The 18,585-nt window shown below is 43.0% G+C and overlaps 1 protein-coding gene across 7 annotated transcripts in view; it reads right to left on the reverse strand.

The window, feature by feature from the left end:
• cbfa2t3 (CBFA2/RUNX1 partner transcriptional co-repressor 3) overlaps positions 1 to 18,189 on the reverse strand; it is a 62,169-nt gene extending 43,980 nt beyond the window's left edge. For 2 of the 7 annotated variants that reach the window (XM_025055475.1, XM_025055476.1), the window contains exon 1: positions 17,578 to 18,189. In XM_025055475.1, coding sequence (XP_024911243.1) covers positions 17,578 to 17,779 — 202 coding nt within the window. In that variant the 5' untranslated portion in view covers positions 17,780 to 18,189. Of the gene's footprint in view, positions 1 to 6,968; positions 9,530 to 17,577 lie in introns of those variants that run through there. The other 5 variants (XM_017032546.2, XM_017032545.2, XM_025055477.1 and 2 more) reach the window with 4 other exon arrangements.
• Between the last annotated feature and the right edge of the window lie 396 nt (positions 18,190 to 18,585).

Here is an 18,585-nt window from a genome sequence, read left to right on the forward strand (position 1 = left end):
CCCACTGTTCAGCTGAAGGGGGGGGGGTGAGCGCTCGTACTGTGTTTGTGGGAGAGTTGGTCTGGAGTCTCCACAGAGTGACCTGCCTGTCACAAGGCCCGGCAGTAACAAAAACATCCTCTCAGCCAGAACACGCTAACGCACATGGATGCAAACAGCTAACGTGAGAAAGGCAACACAGCCATGAGAACCCCTCGTTCTCCCCCTCGGCCTCGTGAGTAACTTGGCGTCTATAAAACATCTCCGTCTATCGATCCGCTGTATCGTTCTGGCCGTCTGGTCGTCTCACCCTCCCAGCAGATGTCCATCGTTTATTTCTTCCACAAGCAGTGTTTGAGGAGGTGTATCCAGGAAACACTGGCCCGGCGCTCACTTCCTGTGTGACAGGTGTGCGATGGAGGCCTGACAGCTGATGTCCTGCTCTCTCTCTCTCTCTCTCTCTCCCCCTCTGTCTCTTTCTCCCTCTCTCTCTCTCTTCTACTATTTCCTTCACTGTCTCACAATCTTCTGTTTCCTCTTTTTTCCAGCCAGCTGCACACAGCAGAGAGCGGCTCTGTTTGCTCTTACATCATCATGTTGCTGCGTGTGGATTTATGAAGCACAAAATACTTCGATTTGATCCTGGCAACATAAACACACACAGACATACACACTTTGACGGCAACTAGGCAAGTGCATCCTAATGACCCTGTGCCCATAAAAGGCCAAACTTCGTTCCCGTGTTTATTACAACACCATAAACCAACACAGTAACTGTGGTTGTTTTTACTCTAACTTGTGTATCATGTATCATGTACGCCATTATACAGCTGACATTCACCTGTCAGTACTGTAGTGAGTCAAGTGGATTTGTTACTCTCCTGAATGACGTTGTGTTGATGTCAGATATTGGTCAGAATTTCAGGATCGAACATTGAAAAAAAAAAACCCAACTATAACCCTTCCGATGTGATACCTAAGCCCAAATGCTCCACTTACCCTGCTGTAATCAGGGACAGTATATCACCTCAGCAACATCAGCCTACGGCTTACAACGGATTCCACCCACCCAGCCATCCTAGAGGATGAAGAAGCCTCTTGGATGAGAGGTGAAACATCTTCAAAAAAAGCCTACTTCGTCCAGCTGCCCTCGATGTAACTAGTTTTGGATATATTATTCATCACTATATTCAGTTTTTTTTCAATGACATTTAATTCAATTTCTGTTCCAATCTGGATCCAAACTGTTATTTAAACACATGGTGTCGAAGTTCCAGCCTCTGATGGACTTAATTTTTCACCGACAGCTGATGCCTCGGAAATTCTTTTTTAATTTAGAAAAAACATTGTTACTTTTTCCCCTTATTTTCCCATACTGCTACTTTGTCCAATTACATCGAGTACTGTAATTTTAAAAACCAGTCAACTATTTCTAGCGTAGCTCCCCAGCTTCCCCAGCGGCGGTGTGAACCCTTCACAGCCCATAATCATTCCAAATAGAAGCGTGTTCCCACCTGGTTTTAACGGCAGCAGACAGACTTCTAGACCATTCTTCTGCTGTGCTGTGACAAGGACAAGGTTTGTCCAAATAAACAGTCCGCCGTCCAACTGTAGGCCGACTTTTAACTGCGCATGTAAAGTGAGTGTTAAACGTCTGTCACTACAGAGCTGTCACTTGTGTCTGGAGCCGGAGCTGCCGCTCCACATCCTGCCAGCGCTCTCTTCGTTTGGCCCACAGGCACAGAACAATAGCTGCTGACATTAGACAGACACAGGCGGCGTGTTCTGTATTATGCTGCAGGGCCCCATAGGTTACACACAAGCGCTCACACACTGACGTGCGCGCACACAGAGCACCGTGGGGGGGCTGAAAGGGAGAGAAGAGAGAAAGAGACAGTTTCTCCATTTCTCCTAAATAAGCCATTTAGCCAAAATAAATACCAGCTCCTCCTCCGGGACACGAGCCATCTTTGACACGTCATCACAAAACACGAAGAGAAAGAGAGGGGGGGGGATTTAAACATCCCCGATATGATGGATATTTAAATTCATAGTCAAACCAGGATGACCCGCTGTCCTTTCCTGACACGGCTCTGACCTCTGTGGTAGAAAGATACCAGTGTACAGTATTTTACAGTGCTTCTGCCCGCAGTAGTACGGCATATTTGGTGCATATTTGGCTTGCAGTGTACAGTAACAGAAAATGTGATCTATTTTCTGGGACAAAGCGCATGAACCATGATGACTGTGGTGCAGTTACGCTGCAGGAAGACAGAGGCCTCCACTCCTGGAGCACTCATTAGGATAACAAAGTAACTACGTGTAAATATTGATTCATGGGTTTGGATTTTCAATCTTTGGTCTAACCAAGTAATCCATGCCTTTCAAAGGGATTCCAAAGATGAGGATTTGGGGGTTAGTTTTAGGTCTGATTCACTAATGCCTGAGGGTATTCTCCCTGTTGGGAGTTGAGCTGGAATCAAACCCCAGACCACTTGCATGGTGGGAAGGAATTCCCCCTTCTGTTTTCCTCCGAAAAAACAGGCAGTGACAATTCACTGAAAAGTAAGGATATACAATAGTAGATTGATTTTACCCTACATCCACTGCAATACAAATACTACTGTACAGCACTACTACTGCTCCACGTCACTTCATTTCTCTCCAGTAATGGAAACCATTAAATATGTGCAATCCCCACAGTCCGCTGAGAAAACCAGGAGATGAGTCACTCCTCCAAATGACCAGTGTCCATTAAGAAAAACCTTGCCCGACCTTTATGTTTCCACTTTCGCCGGTCACCTCAAAGAACGTTAAATGTCAGCGTCGAAGTAAGATCCTCGGTTATTATCTTAAAGGTGCAGCTGTAGTTCTCTTTGTGTTTGCGCAGACATGTAAGTCTGCATGTACGTGGGTGTGTCCGTGCAGAAAGAGACAGAGGAGGAAAGGAAGGAAGGCTGGAGCCAAGATTAAAGTCTGTACAACTAACTGCTAACACAAACCACACTTGTTGGCTCTGCCTCCTATTCGAAGGGGGACGGAACCATCTGTGTGGCACAGGATCTGTTTCCAGGAGATAACGGCTTTTTAAATTTTTTTTTTTTTTTTTTTTTACAAATACTGTACACAGAAACAGAGGCAGACAGCAAGAGGGTGAATGTTAGTGTTGTGATTTTTCTCTCCCTTCACAGATTTCGAGGCTGTGTTTGCTCCTCTACAGCAGGACAGAATTAAAGAGAGGTCTGTCGGGAGAGAAAAAAAAAAAGGACACAAATGTCTCCAGGCTGGTTTCCTTTGTGCTTTTCTCTCACCCTGTCGTAAAGATTGGACTTTAGGGCAGGATTGTAGGTAGTGATTTGTTATATTAGGTGGCAGTGGGAACATGAACTTCCCTTTTTTTTTTTTTTACTGATAATCCATTGGCGTGACTTGATTAAGACGGAGCTCTGCACCCCTGCAGATTAGACCAGCTGTTTCCTGTCTCACTCTTCCTACAATGAACAAAAGCAGGTTGAAGGTGAGAAGGTGACACAGGGAGAATGGGACATGGGAGAGAAGAGAGTCAAGACACGGACAAAGGCCAGTGGGCAAGTAAGGAAGTGGAAGGTAGAGTGAGCAGGAGGCGAAATAGGCGAGGGACCAGGGAAGGAGGAGGGAACGTTTATTTTTCTGTTGTTATTGTGTGTACGCATTAATTTTCTGCTGTTGTGACATTCGCTCACAACTGCATTCACGATTGCGCTAGGTATGTGCTTCCCTTTTAAAAGGCATAATTGAGGGAGCAATTTTGTCAGTGCAGCATGTTGAAGGTAATTTGTAGCAGAACGAAGAGTCAGTTGAATAAATAATTTTATTTATTTTTTTCCCAGCCATTATGAGGTCTTTTCATTTCAGAATGGCACAGATTAGATAATTGGAAGATTTCACCTGCGCCGCATGCATGGAAATGTAAAGAAAAGAGTCTTGATAATTCCAGTGGATGGAAATGACTGCTGTACGAGAGCGTGTGATCCTGGGAATGTTCGAGGATGTGCGCACAAGCAGGGGAGAGAACTAGAAAATGAGGGGAAAAGAGTGAGATTTCACACACACATTTGGGGTTTAACTTGGCCTCCGCCCTCCGCTCGGCTCCCACGCTGTGGCGTCAGCACACCAACCGTCCGCTCAGTGTGTTTCTCATTCCATCAGATGTTGGGAAGCTGTTTGCTTCTCCACTCCACTCTTTGACATTCTCCATCTCCCCAGAGAGGCTTGGCAGCCTTGTCACAGTAATGTCAAACACATGTGGAACAGACCAGGGCAGAGCAGACACACACACACACACACACACACACACGTGCACACGCACACGTGACACACACACACACTCACACACGTGCACACGCACACGTCCAAATACAGCACACAGGGATGAGCAGGAGGCTGCCAGAATTACAGTGATCTTTCCCAATATAGTGTACATTTGGATAAACACTCGTGCAGTGGCTGAGATTCAGACGAAACAAAGAAACTGCAACATTTGCTATGAGTTGGTTTTAACTTGGTAAAACAAAAACAAAAATGTTTTCGTGCTCTTCGCTAGATGAGAAAGTGGTAGAAGTTACAACTGTTGCTCTTGGAGCTGCTATTTGGAAGTATTCAAAAAATGTAAATAAAACGTCTTTAGGATAAGCTTCATCAATGTCATCAATGAGTTCAAACTATGCATAGCGTGGTATTTTGATACTTTATATTTTATAAATATTGAGAGTCGTGTCCTTATTGTGAAGAACTTCACGTTCCTTGGAGTTTGTCTCACGTAAACACAAATATTTGTGAAACTTTTTCCCGGACTCTGTAATTACATACATGGCTTTTTTGAGTGTGTGTGAGCAGCCAGATCACAACAATTCCCAGTTATTATTCATTCAGCACCAGAACCACAGCTCTTATCTTCATCTTAACTTTAACCAGAACCTAAGAACTCTGGTCTTTTACCATTTAAGGACTGGTTTTTAGTGAATGTTTTGACCTCATCCGATCTAAAAAAAAAAACCCATTTGATTCTTAGTACGTTTATAAATATTCAACAACAACAACAATAATAATTTTAAAAACAAAAACCCATTTGATTCTTAGTACGTTTCTAAATATTCAACAACAATAATAATTTTAAAAACCACACGCGTATACACACAAAGGTCTGATGTCTAAAGCCTGCGTCACCTGCTCCCCTCTTTTATTAGTGATGGCCCAGGTGTCCGTGTTGCGTTGACCACCTGACCGACCTAAGACCATCTGCTGCACTTGTTAATGAAGAGACGACCAGTTTCACCTGCACGGCTCACATTTAGTTCCCGGTAATAAACGATGCAAAAACTATCTATACAACCGCCAAAACAGACGAACACAAACACACACACACACACCGTGTACTATCACTTATTAACATGTCCATGCTGTAAGTTGAACATCTACGCTGCAAAACTCCAAGACTAACAGCCAACTCATGACGTGTTTTTGTTCCCATCTGAATACGTTGTATTGGATAGCTGCAACCTGGGCTTTTAAACATTAGTCATAACAACAAAAAAACCCACATTCCACAAAGGAGATGGCGATAGTTTAGGCTGAAATAGCAGGTTACCCTGTGGTATTTCTTCTCTTGGAAAAACTCACGTCCACACACCTGTGGTACACAGGAAACGAAATAAACACTCAGCAGGCTGCGGTCATAATGAATGGCCTGCCTTTATAGAGGGAGCTACTTAATGATGAAGTGGGGACATCTGCCTGAGGAGGCGGTCGGCCCGAGCGTCCGTGAGCGATGGTGTGGTCAGCGTTCGGTGGGAGAGAGAGGCTGAGGCGCTCGCTCGGTGGTGATGGAGGTCTAATGTGCGGTGAGGTAGGGTGTCTGCACTGCGGTTTCACCTCTGCAACCCCCACATCCATTGTTGGAGACTATTATGAACTGTTCAATTATTCAGGTGATATTTACCAGGGCCAATTATACAGGGCTGCGTCCTGCAGAGAAAATGGCCTGAGTGTTTTACTGTTGCACTCACAGGCGGAAGAGCACGAGCAGCTGCTGCTTACTGAGGCTCTGCAAGTAAAAGCTGAAACCTCTGGCTGGACCTTTTTTTTTTTTTTTTAACTTCCTTAGGGAGTGTCCCAGCAGTTCCAGGAGTTTCTGTTCACTATATGACATCAAATCATATTTTTAATATATATATAGTTTAAATTTACGTATTGAACTTATTTGAAATATTTGCCACAGATTAAACTCTCTATCGTTTTTTTTTATGTATCTCTTTTCATATTTTCTTCGTTGCTCACATGTAAATATCTGGTATCTGCACCAGTATGGGCAGGATGGGTCTCTGAAGTTCAACTCAAGGTAAATAGATTTCACACCAATAACTCAGATATTGAAGAACTGACAGATATTACCCCTCCGTCTCTCATCCTGTCTTCATTTGCATCATGACTACTTTTTTCTCTTTTCTTTTACATTTTTCTGTATTTATTTGAAGTCAAATAAACAGGAAATCAGTTCAGCTAACAACATCCTCACTGCCTTGAACTGATACACTGCCACATGGTGTTAAACTTGCTCCATGTTTGCCTTTGCCATTTATTATTATACTAATCATTACATTGATTTCACTAATGGGCGAAGAACATGACGGAGCATAACGTTTATAATTAGACGTATAAACCGTACTTAGACACGTGACTCCATAAATGTCTTGTTTACTGGAAAATGACTTCATTTATTCGTTTGAAACTTCTGTATTGAAACAGCGTGTAAATGGATAAAACTGGATTCAAATGTTTGGTTTTTTTTTATCTCAACGCAACCAGGAGAAGCCAGAAAACATATTTATATTTAAACTGAATCCATTTGTTCTCTGTTAAATCTCTTGTTGTCAGTGTAAAATGTCCACGGACACACAGCTAAAGACCGGACCTGCGTTATTACCACAGCGGTGTAAACAGACTGCACTTACTTTGTGAAGGTCGAGGTCAATTTGAGGTAATTGTAGCGTTGATAATCCACAGCCAATGGTCTCTGTGGCAGTTTTTATACCGACTCAGTCTTCATCATCTGTGGCTCAGCCTCTGCCTGGTAGTGCGTGAACCTGCTCGGCTCTTATTTCCACACTTTTTGTCTCTGACAGTCCGAGACGGAAGCCAACGCTGACACCGGAGAAATTGCTGATCTTTCCTCTGGGAGTTCGCGGAAGCTCTCGAGTTTCCAGGTGGAAATACCAAATTATTGAAGTAGAATGTCTTCCTTTTTGTATTTATAGAGTGGGGAAAGAGCTCCACTTGTTAAATTTACGCAGCGGTTCGGGGTGTTTGAAACATTGACGTCTTTGGTTTTCTGCACTTTGTTGTTTTCACGCTGATGCTTAAAAAAAATCGATGACAAATTGTCACAGTCTTTAAAATCCACTGTGGTCAGCTCGACCGAGCCGATAATTAAAACAAAACAACGTGTTTTTAAAGTAACGGGCAGTCAACGGAGTAAACCGGACGATATTTTGTCCAAAATCCTCTACGCCCGTGACAACTTTGAATAAACCTTATATATTTCACCGCAGCGTCTGAAATAAGTCCTTAATAAGTCCTCTTTTCTCTCTCTCTCTCCAAAAAGACTAGTTTCTTTAAAGCCTGTACGGACAGTGTCTGTGATCCTGCTCCTCTGTCTCCGTGACGCGCTTATCCTCCGCCGAGCGCTCTTCTTGTTTTTCCTCCTTTTTTCCCCCCAGAAAGCTTAGAAGTATTCACCTCTTCTCGGTTAAAATCGCTGTCGCCGGGCCTCTGTCAAGTTGTTTTCCTCCCGCGGATTAGGAAAATGATACGTTTGCAGAGACTACTTGTCTCCAGTGATGAGTGGAACTGACCGGGCCACTGTGGGTAACGACTGAGGCTATCTCTCTCCTCCTCCTCTCTCTCCCTCTGTCCTCGATGAAGCCTTCTGTCTGCGTTTAAAGCCCATCTGGAGCTGAGCTGAGCTCCTCACCTCTCTCTCTCTCTCTCTCGCTCTCTCTCTCTCTCTCTCCCCTCCCTCTAGCTCTCTCTCTCTTTCTCGCTCCGGTACCCTCAGAGACAGGAGCTTGCTTCGTATCCATTGTGGATGCGCAGATATAGTTTTTTAAACGATTGAACTCTAAATTAATTTACTTGATAGTAATATGATTCGAGAATTGCGTTAAAAAAAACCCTGTATATCTCACGATAGTGCAATTTTATTTAGAAAAATTTACAAACATCATGTGTAAATTATATATACTGTATATATGTTACTTAAAAGTATATATATTTTTTTCATTTTATTTCACTGTGTCAAGTGAGTTCGGAAACAAAATAAAATATTTAATTAAAAAACTCAGTTGTTATGAAATCCCGATGTCTGCCCAACGGGGGCGCTGTTTCCCCATATCAAGGGGCATTAAAGCCATCACAGATATTTAACAAGTGAAGAACAATAGATGCAAAAAAAGAAGATGCATCTCTCTGAAGGCACACACACACCCGCAGCCACAGCGTCAGTAAATCAAACGCAGATTGTAAAAATGTGCGAAGTTTTCTTTGTGTTGTCATAATTAGAGGGAAGACGTGAAGATTCATAGGAAGAACGTCAGTGTCTCCAGTTCACTGTGATGAATGTGTTGTGTACATTCTGTACATATTATTTAAACAAATATTTGTAAGTGGAATCTGGGAACGGTTCTCAAAATACACTTGAATGCAGCACAAATACACAATTAATCTTCAGTTTTGTTAATTTTTTTTTTTAATTACTGAAGTGTTTTATGTTCAGAATTATACGCCAGTAAACAAAGCTACAGCTCCTAATAAAAGACGTAGTGACTATTTAGTCCATATTGTCATATTTACAGTGATATTTTAAAGATTTTTCTTATTTAGGCCATTTTCTATTTTTTCATTGGTTACTGAACAGAAGGAACACACATGCAGGTACTTTTATGTGGGTCGTTAACAATAGAAAATATCAATTTTTGAGAGCGTTAGCAGTGAACATGTGCACTGATGCTCCAACACTACAATATTATGGTGAGCTTTCTGTAGTGTTGCCTTAAAATCCTCCATGTCCCAGAAATGATGAGCCAGCTCACAGCTTTGGATCTGACTCTGGGCACAGGATTGAATGGAAGGCCAACTGAGCTCATTCCATATGAACTTGAATGAAGAGATGCAGCTGAAAAACTCCAGCTGGGTGAGGTTAGCATACCGATTAGATACCATTTTAATACTAATATTATTTTTAAATTCTTATTTTGAAAAAAACTACATTAACGTTCACAGGAGGAGGAAAAACTGACTGCTAAATTCCTGACGACATAGTTTGTTGAACACATGTTATTTGTAATGCTTTCCAAATCAAATAATATTGCATTTTATTTCAATGGCAACACAGAAAATATGTGCAAAATACTACTTTTCAATACTAATAATGTGAAACACAGATTATATAACTAAATAACAATAATTTAATAATTGAGCATTTATAATATTTAAAAAATGTATTAAAAACTACATCATATTCCGATTTTGTGTTTTATATTATTTTTCATAATATTTTCATATTATTTTTTTTATTATTATGATTATTTAATATCCAAAGTTCTTAGCGTTATTTTTGCATAAAACATATACATTTCTTTGAATGTGTCAACTACTCCTCCTGTTACTGTTATATTATGTGAATCAAACTGACTCTACTAACGTAACATAAACAAAATAATCTTCTAATTGACTGATTGGAGATAGGACTGCAAAGAATCGTACTAAAAGAGGCAGGTGCATTTGGTTTATATATAGTGAGAATCTTCCACCTGTCTGCACTGGTCTTTCCACCCTCCCTGGCACAAACACACACACACACACACACACATGCACACACGCAGGGGGGCAGCAGACAAAGCTGACACACTCCTGACCCCTCCTGTGTCTACAGAACAAACAGAACCAGCTCGTAATGTACACACAGACAGCTGCTTTGCCCTGACTGCACTCTGCACAGCCTCTCTGGCCGCACACACTCACACACACACACACTCACACACATACCCTCTTTAGAAAAGTGGGTGAGAACTTTTCGAAAAGGCCACCAAACTGATTAAATATGATGGACAGCTCTGCAGGTGTAAAAGTACCTAGCTGGTTTTTTAATCAGAGTTTAGACCTGCATGACTTTGTAAAGTGAAGCTTTCGTGTGCCGTTAAGTTTTCCTGCGGAAACTTATACAAAAACGTGAACGCAAACAGGAAGCTGCAAACACTGAGAAACGCTTATTTAGCATTTTTATACAGCGGTTCTGGACGTGACGCTATTCATGGAGGATTAGGCAGAATCCTGTACATCTACAGTATATACATATATTTGGCAGTGGACACCGTGTGATTGACGTTAAATACACGTTCACTCACATAAACTGAATACTTTATGTATACATTATACGCTGAGGTATGTGGCTGTATGGCCCAATATGATCTCATTTTTACTACACATGAAAAATTCATAATGATATTATCAGCACTCCCACACTGATGTTATAGATCATACGTGTCAAACTTAAGGCCCGGGGTCCAAATGCGGCCCGTCAAGCCGTGTTGTGTGGCCTGCGGGAGCTTAAAAAGCATTTAGTAAAGTCCATGCAGCAGAGTTTGTTAACCTGAGAAATTAAAAAGTTTTTATTATCAATCAAATAATAATCAATTGCAGAAACATGTATTAGTCTGTTATGTAGTAGTTACATCTATACCAGCGGTCCCTGACCTTTGTTGTTCCAAGGACTGGTCAGTCAGTACCACCTGTTACTACAGACCGGTACCAAGGCGCTGAGCATTGAAGGATCATTCAAATATCAAAATAAAACATCTTTTAGACTCTATTCTGTTTGTATCAGTCTAAATGACCTATTATTTTAAAATACTGGCAGATTATCTTATAAATAAAGAAAGTAAATGGATATGACAGCCCGGTACCAAATGACCTATGGACTGGTACTGGTCCGCGGACCAGGTGTTGGGCACCCCCGATCTATACAGTCTTCCATTTACAACCGGCCCTTTAAGGGGAACTGTACTGCTGATGTGGCCCCCTGGTGGAAATGAGTTTGACACCCCTGTTATAGATCTAGACTTGTACCATATTAGTGTCTAAAGTCTATGGTGATTTAGCCTTTCTTTAACAGCTGGATAGCTGCACTGCGCCTATTTCCTGTAATCACTGTTTATTGGACGCTCTATTCCCGGCTCTATTTTCGCGGTGACCTGTGATGGAAGTGCAGTTGTCAGGGAGATGGATGCGGTGTTAATGAAATTCACTGACTTCATTCTTTCTCACTTCCTAAGACATATGGCTCTTCTTGGCTCTGGAAATCAGAAACATTGTGTGTTTTGTGCGTTTGCGAGTGCGTGACTGCATAGGTGGCTTATTTGTTTCCCCGCACAGAATACTGAAAAGAGAGGAATCGTGCGTGTGTGTGAGCGTGCGTGTGTGCATGTGTGCGTGTGGCCTTGAGTGACAGAAAGGTTGACGATGGGGGTTGCATCCAAAGAAAGGATTCCTGTCAAGGTGACAGTCTCGAGATTGACAGCGAGCTATTCTCCTCGGGAACAGCGTCAGTCAACCTGTCAGCCTCCCTGTACAACAGCCTCTCACTCCTCTTAATTTGGCCTTTTGTTGCGCGGTCACTGGGTTAGTACAGACACTCCATGTGGCCGGTCTGATAAACTGCACAACAAAACACTGAATAGACACCAAGTGGCCTCGATGAACTCCACGTGCCATAATACTTTGACTTGAAGCCACGGCGATGGAATTAACGATACAGCTTTGTCTCGTCGTCGTGTTTTGTCTACTGTCAGGTTGTGTGGTCGGCCGCAGCCCCGCTCCTGCGCCGGGCCCTTTTGTTGACAACAATTCCTGTCAACTGGGCCTGAGCTCTCACTGTATGGGACGTCTCCTCCGTGCACGTGGCGGTAAAAGTAAAGCCAAGAGCAAAAGTTTGCAGCATTTCCTCTCCGCACAATGTAAATCCTTTCCTACAGTGACAGTCAGAGGCTAGTGTGTTGAAAGGAGATAAGGCCCTGAGTCTGCTGAATGGAATGTTAGAGCCATTGTGTCCCCGCGCTCTTCTCAATTCTCCCGTCCTTTACTCGCCCATGTGCGAAGAACAGACAACGCAGTGCAATAAAAGACACCAGCGCAGGCATGAAAGGTGAAAGGGAACATCTCCGAGAATCAAAATGGAAAAACAATGGATGACCGTCACTTTAGATTTACTTTTAGTAATCCTTGTTTAGTAAAGCTAACAAGGATTTAAGTGTTGCTATAAAAATGGTCCTGTTGAGTAATTTCCTTTTGAGACATATTTAAAAAAATGTGTTTGGTAACTTAACACCTTTTTTTTTTTTTCTCAAGAGCCGGGATGTGTCGTGCAACATGATTTGCATCGCGGTCGTGTGTTTGGTAACTTAACACCTTTTTTTATTTTCTCAAGAGCCGGGATGTGCAACATGATTTGCATTGTGGTCACATTCTTCCTTTTTTATTATTATTTTTATTGTCTGTACTGAAGAATCGCAAATGTCTTAACAGTAAGGCTTCGTCAACAGCAGTAACAGTTTCCTACATTCTCTTCTCTTTAGAAAATAGAACTTTCTGTTCCTGGTGATCGCTCGGAGTGCGTCTCCTGAGGTGGCTCTCGATTCACTTTGTCTGACTAAAAAAGATATAATGGAGTCAGAGGGATATAAGGTTGTTAAGGATAACACTGCAGAACAAGAAAAGTGCTTCAAATGCCATGTTATTCATCAATAATTCATCACAGCAAAAGACTCCGATTTTGTTCACTTCAACTGAAACTGTTCATAGTTTAGTCCAAATCTGTACTCTAGACCAGGGGTGGGCAGTTGGGTCCACAGAGGGCAGCTGTGGCTGCAGGTTTTTGTCCCAACCAAGCGGCAGCACACCTGACTTAACTTATTTAATCAACTGCTATGAGTCTCCAGACAGTTGATTGGTCGACAAAAAGCTGCAGTCCCAAACTTCCAAGGAAGCCCCAGCAACATAAAGACAGGGTTCAAGGTTGAAATAATAATGTATCAGTCTTATAAAAAAAACCCATAACTTTAAAGATTACATTAAAATCCCATGTGCACCCCCTGTATGGTCACATGGTTCAAACTCACTGAACATACGAAGTTTGGCCTGGAAATATTGTGAGTGTGTGCGTAGACTTGAATGACCTGGTTTGCAGAGTGCAGGCAGGCAGCATCACAGCTGACCAACAGAAGTGCAAACTGTCAGAAGAGGAAGTGCCACCTGATTACATCAAGTGTTGACTCAAGAACAGGATGTGCAGCCAGAGCACAGAGGGGAAACGGACAGTAAGAAAGTCATGAGTAGGCAGGTAAAAATGGACGTCTGCATTCACACCTCCAGGCCGAGTGTGTGTGTGTCTGTTTGTGTGTGCGTGTGCGTGTGCAGACAGTTGGTGGTGCTGGCATTGAAGATAGTGAGTTAAGGGGGATGAGGCACTGTATCAAGTCAGAACATCTGTTCCTCATAGAAACCACAAAGCTGGTGCCGAGGAAACAGAGAGGATAACTGCTCTCTCTCTCTTTCACAAACGTACACACACTCACCCCCCCCCCCCCCCCCCCCCCCCCGCTGACACCAGTCATCATCACCACAACTCTCCTCCCCCACTTAGCGTATCACTTCTTTTCATAACTCGCAGTCACGCGCATCGCCGTCACCATCGTTTTCACCAACGTTCTGGCGATCCGCTCCGCACTTGTAATCCCCGCGCAATAGTTCACTGTTCTGGAGTCATCACAGCAGATAAGAATCATGTATGATTTGGAGAGAGGGAGACGTGACATGATTTGGAGGTGTCACAGAAAGACTTGGTGTTTATCAAATATATATCCATCCATCCATTTTCATCCACTTATCCGTTACCAGGTCGCGGGGGCAGCAGTCTCCATGACCGCCACCAAAACCACTCAAATATATATTTATGTATATATTTATATAAGTATATATAAATATATGTATATATTTTCCACCCAGCATTTCAGATTTGAAGTACTTTCAATCCTTTGGTTGGAGTACAGCGTTTTTTTTCCCACATAGACGGTCACAGCCTTTGGTTGGAGTACAGCGTTTTTTTTTCACAAAAATAGGTCGACCATAGATCGCTCGTAAACCAAAATCCTCTGCCGCGATAAGATAAGTGCGGACGTTTAACTGCGTACGTGACGCAGCAAACAACAGGACAGACCGTTTTCATCGAAGATAAAAAGATGAACTTCCCTGCCGACTGTAATGTGTAGAAACGATGCGTTACGGTGCAACATAGCAGCGTGATCACGTGACACGGTGATGGCGAGAATCATTTAAAATGGCATTGGTGAATCGAGTTGATGGTTACGTACGGTAGAAAGTTCTAGGTGTGGGTGTAATCTCTTTCTCTTTGTAAGAGAAGCATGTCATTGGTGGATTAAAGAGGAGCGGAGGCTTGCCATAAAACCTTGGTGTCTATGATACGGCCGCCACAAACCAAGACTTTGTTAAAGATTCACTGCACCTTCTTCATCAAAGTCCCTTGATTTAGTCCTTGCTCCTTTCCTTCCTTTCTCTCCGTCTCTCATTGCCTTCTTTTCTCTATCCCAGCCTGCTGTGAGTGCTGGGTGGCAGTTCCTTATTTTCTCACTGCAGCGTGTGTGTGTGTGTGTGTGTGCATGTGCGTTCGTGTTCGTGTGTGCTGTGTGTGCCTGATAAGACTTGGGGAGAAGAGCCAACGTGCCGACATATTCTTGCCACCGCGGTTATCGCTCGTCGCAGCTGTGCCCGAGCTCTGCGACATCTGCTCACTCACAGGAAGCCTATGCTGCGGCTCACAACACCTCACATCACTGCAGCGTGTGTGTGTGTGTGTGGGACACACACACACACACACATACATACACACACACACACACACACACACGTGCGGACCGCATTTATAAAACTATTTCTGTTTGGACTTTGCGTCGACTTACGTTCACTCAGACAACCTCGACAAAAGTTAAAAACTTTCAAGGTCGACACCAATGGCATTTTAAAGATAACCAAATACTGTGTGTAGGAAAAACACAGCGGAATGTGTTGATCCCCAAGGAACACGTTTTGGGTTCTGAAAAAGTACACCGGCCTCGATATAAACTAACCTGAGATAGTTCCGACCTTACGTTTAAAGTCTCAAAATGCTTCAAATATTCTGACAAGGACTCTGCAACATGATGTTTTTATGAGAACCACTGCTAGTTTTGACTGAGTCATTGTTAATAGTGTGAATAGTATATTAGGAGGAATGACTGAGGAAAGTGGACACGCATACACTTGGCACGTTATGGCTATGGAGACAGGTTAAATGAGCAAAACCAATGGTTTTAAATGTGCAGAAATAAATGAGCTTCCAACTTGAGCACGCTTCACCCAGGGTTCAGAGAGGCACAGGTGAAGCCGGGTTACATTGTTAGCCAGTACACCAGTACAACCATTCACTTTCAGACGTTATTTATTTCTACTTATTTTCTACTTATTTTTTCCTGTTTCACAGCACTAGTAATAATATTTTGGGCATGTCCTGACATGTGGAACAGGTCTGAAAATGTTGACATAGATTCGTTTTGTACTTGCCTGACAGACTCAGTCATACTAACTTGTCCTTAAACCATAAATGCTAAGGGGCTTACTGTCATTTGTTGACATTTTTTTTGTCTTAATCACCATTTATAATTCTGAAAATGTCCTCAAGAATTATATTTTCTTTTTAGGGCCAGGTTTTGTGTTTTGTGTGTTTTGCCATCTTGACCGAACCTGTGCCCATAAACAGTTGTTCACTGTGTTCCTGGATTAGCACACATGACCTGAGACAGAGAGCAGTATATACATGTCCATATGTTTACATCTGTGGGTGTGTATTTTGGTGACATTAATGGATTAAAGCCCCGAGAGCAGAGTGCCACAGTTCTACTGTGGTTTTTTTTATTTTTTTTTTTATCACAGAGTTACAGGGAGGGATGCTTATGACTAAGCCTAATTATAGAGCTCTTATCACTGCAACGTTCACAAAGCTCATTACAGCCGAGAGACGGCAGGCGCTCCAGGTAATTCACTACGTGGGGCATTAGTCCTTGCTCTGACTTACAATTTCTACATATTAAGAGTCCATAAAATGAGGCCTTTAATGTCGGACTTTTCTAATGCATCTCTGTCTCTCAACGCTCCCCTGATTAGAAGACAGTTTTCACTTCACCCAGAGGGAATACCTTAGTCTTTTCAGCGTGCTCCTAGAATCAATTACTCCTGCCCCCCCTTTTTCTACTTTTAACCTTGATGTCACAATGCTCCTTTGAACTTATTTCACACACGTTCTTCACCGTGTTGCCTTCGGTGGCCTGTGTGCTGCGTGCATTGTGAAGCTCAGGTGTCTAAACAGTGAAACTCCAGAACTTCCCTGCAGCTGTATGGGAAGCTCAGACGACGACTTCCCCCTCCACTCCTGCCCGTCTCACCTTCCTAACGCTGTTAAAACCCCCTTCCTTTTCCTCCACAGCCTCGTGGGAGAAAGGACCTGTTATCTGCAGTGACAAGCTTGTTTGTACCCTCTCATGTTGAATAACAACTCTGATACATTAAATAGGCAAATAGAATACAGGGGAAGTGAACATTTAGTTTCTGGTCTTCAATGGAAACGTAATTCCTAAATAACATTTTTGATCAATAATCCAAAAAGCCACAAGCAACCAAAAGAAAAATGTAATATTTCTAAAGTGAACGAGAAACGAGGGGAATTCCAGCTGCACTGTTGAGTCATCTGTCTAACACCAGTTTATCCTTCTCATCTCACCTCATCTCTCATCTCATCTCAAATGACAGTGTCATATTTACTCTGTCTTAGAATGATGTTTTAGAATGCAAACAAAACATAACATCTATGTGAATATCTATGGGGGAAAAACAGCGTCTAGTAGAGAAAAAGACGAGAAGGTCAGTCTTTTGATTGGCTCCAGAAATGCAACCAAGCAACTCTGATGGCCAAATTAGCCAATCATTCTAAATATAAAAAAAACCTTCAGTAATTTGCTGTTTCAAATATTTGTCTTCACACCATGACTCAACTTTTTGTTAAGTCAAATTCTAATGCTTCCATTTAAAAAAAAAAAACAAACCTAGACTCAATTTGTTTTACAAATATTTAGTAAAGTAATACCAAACTAGCTAGCTTTGGCCTCAGGCTTCTGCACAGCACCGTTTTTTTTAATCCCCTCCATCATTCCAGATACTATATCAGGTCAGAGTTTATATCAGTCTAACCTTGAAATCTCTGCTTCAGTCGTCCACTAACAAGTCCGCCGATAAGATGGAGAAAACTCACGTAGGCCTTGCATGAAGCGCCGAGTCAACACGAACTGATTACCTGTCAATCACTCCGACTTAATGAGCAGCCCTGACCGCGGCGGTGCTCTCCATCACTCATCCAGGCTACACTCTGCCAAGGGATGTCGCGAAACAACCTTTTGCTCTTACCTTCACTCCGTCTGTAGTGGCTGTTGGACATCAGCCTGGGATCGGGGTTCCCGTGCTGGAGCCTGCGCTGAGTGCGTTTATCTTCAGCATCTCTGAGGCTGATGAGCGTGACAGTGGGCACGCACGGAGCAAACGCTGAGACAGAAGTGCCTTCTCTCAGATCACCTTTCCGCTGACGCCCCAAATGGATATCAGAAGACATGGTCAACCTTTTGGACGTTATTCCACTCAGTGTTTGTCATGAATTTGCAGTTTCCTCATGATCTTCTTCCTCTGTGCCTCCGAGTCCTTATTAGATCATAATATGATCCACGAAAGTGTTGTGCAACAACAACTGAGTTGGAGCTGAATTGCAAAAAAAAAACAAAACTTTCTCTTCCTTTTAAAGTTCTCACACAAAAAAATACTGTCTCTGTATTTTTCCAGGACTTAACTTAGAGTTTTAAAGATATTTGTTTGAAACTTTTCGATCTTCAGTCACTCTTCAGCTCGGCGTCGTCCTTCATGTCAGTTTGGTTCATCTCGCCTTCATCTACTCTTCTCTTTCACTCCAGCAGTGAGTGTGTGAGACAAACAAGTGCACCTTGGTGTGTGCCTCCGTGTGTGTGTGTGTGTCAGCGTCAGGTCAGCTCGCCTCATGGCTGCGGCTGAGGGGCTGTGCTCTCCTCTGAACCCTCCTCCTGCCCTCCCTGCCTGTGCAGCTGTAAGGCGAAGTGAGCGTAACAGTTTGTGGGAGTGTGTGAGTGTGTGAGCGCGATGGCGGGGCGGCCGCCTCGGGGGAGGCTGGGCGGCAGTGTTGACTGTGGTGATAGCAGCAGGCAGCTGGACCTGAGCCTCCTCTTTCAGGAACCAGCTGTGTCTGTGGCCAGCAGCCACTTCTTCCCCGTTCACATCCTCTGGTAGGAATCACCGAGGCCAGCAGCCACAGTCACCTCCAGCACTGCTTTCATTCTTCCATTATACCACATTATTATTAATTACAAAAAAAAAAAAACAAGAACAGACTTT

Source organism: Cynoglossus semilaevis, chromosome 5 (genome assembly GCF_000523025.1).
Source record: "Cynoglossus semilaevis isolate Cse_v1.0 chromosome 5, Cse_v1.0, whole genome shotgun sequence".
NCBI classification, from domain to species: domain Eukaryota; kingdom Metazoa; phylum Chordata; class Actinopteri; order Pleuronectiformes; family Cynoglossidae; genus Cynoglossus; species Cynoglossus semilaevis.